At 44.3% G+C, this 1,174-nt stretch overlaps 1 gene segment (V, D, J or C); it reads right to left on the bottom strand.

Annotated features, from left to right (window-relative positions):
* Positions 1–213: 213 nt before the first annotated feature.
* Positions 214–748, bottom strand: LOC103173449. The segment is given in 2 exon segments: positions 214–527; positions 644–748. Coding segments are annotated over 2 exon segments (360 nt in total).
* Between the last annotated feature and the right edge of the window lie 426 nt (positions 749–1,174).

Here is a 1,174-nt window from a genome sequence, read left to right as displayed (position 1 = left end):
CAGAATATTACAGCACAGATAAGCAGTTCATTCACCTAAATCAAACAGCGATTCAATATGCGGGTACTGTCTGATAATAAATGTATCTTCAGCTTTTCCTAAAACTTGGGCACAAAACAGCATTGACACCATGTTTGCCCCTCAGTCAGTTTAGGGTGGGAGGGGCTGCCTTTCTCCCTTTGTGTATTTGTAGGAGTTCAGCCCCGTTTCCTCTCACTGTGTCTTAATTTCACAGTAATAGGTGGAGGTGTCGTGCACTGTCGGGCATTTGATGATCAGATCGAAGATGCTTTGGGAATCTTCTCTGATGACAGTGACACGGTTTTCAAACCCGGACCCGAATGACTTGATGGATGAGCCTTCATACTGGAGCAGATTTTCCTGCTGCTTCCCGGGAAGCTGCCGGTACCAGGACATGTGTGTTATGTTGAGAATAAACCCGCTGGATTCACAGGTCAGTCTCAGGGCCTGGCCGGTTTTCCCGGTTAGATACGGCGGCTGTTTCAGAACCAAATCTGCCTGGACACCTGTCAAGGATAAACGGTCAAAGATTAATGAGTGTGTAATCTCCTGTCTCTGAGAATTTGCAGAGAGAATAACACCGACACAGGAACAGTGAGACTGTCAGAATAATAGCACTCACGGGAGAAGACAGCCAGCAACACACTGAGAGAAATCAGGGTCCTCATGTTTCTGGGCACTTGTCAGAACTGAGACTTGAGCCGAATAACCGAGGGACAGAGAGCTGCCGGACAGATGGCTTCAGTCCACAGTGACCGATATATAACAAGGTCCAGTGGGGCATGTGTTTGAGAATCTACCAATAGCTCCAGGACTGAGGGGAGTCACGTGTCACATTCCCTCTGACTTATACAGATCAAAAAATTTACCTTTGTGTTGAAAGGTACAATATTTCAGGTAGTGTGTGATAAATATGTGGAAAAGTGTCCCTGGGATGATGGTGAAAGCAGAAAGTTTTGCTCTATTAAAAGCAAGTTAGTTGGATTACTTTTAGGAAATAATATCTGGGAATGTAATATTTTATTTGGAATATTACACGTCATTCCATTGCCTGGATGTTGGAGGCATAGAGTCGACAGTCATTGGCCCTCTTTCGTCTATCAATGCCTATGTATTTAATATAAAAATTACAATGGATACAATGCCGTATCAG

This window comes from Callorhinchus milii, unplaced genomic scaffold (genome assembly GCF_018977255.1).
Source record: "Callorhinchus milii isolate IMCB2004 unplaced genomic scaffold, IMCB_Cmil_1.0 Scaffold934, whole genome shotgun sequence".
Lineage (NCBI taxonomy): Eukaryota > Metazoa > Chordata > Chondrichthyes > Chimaeriformes > Callorhinchidae > Callorhinchus > Callorhinchus milii.
This window is presented reverse-complemented; position numbering and strand designations above follow the sequence as displayed.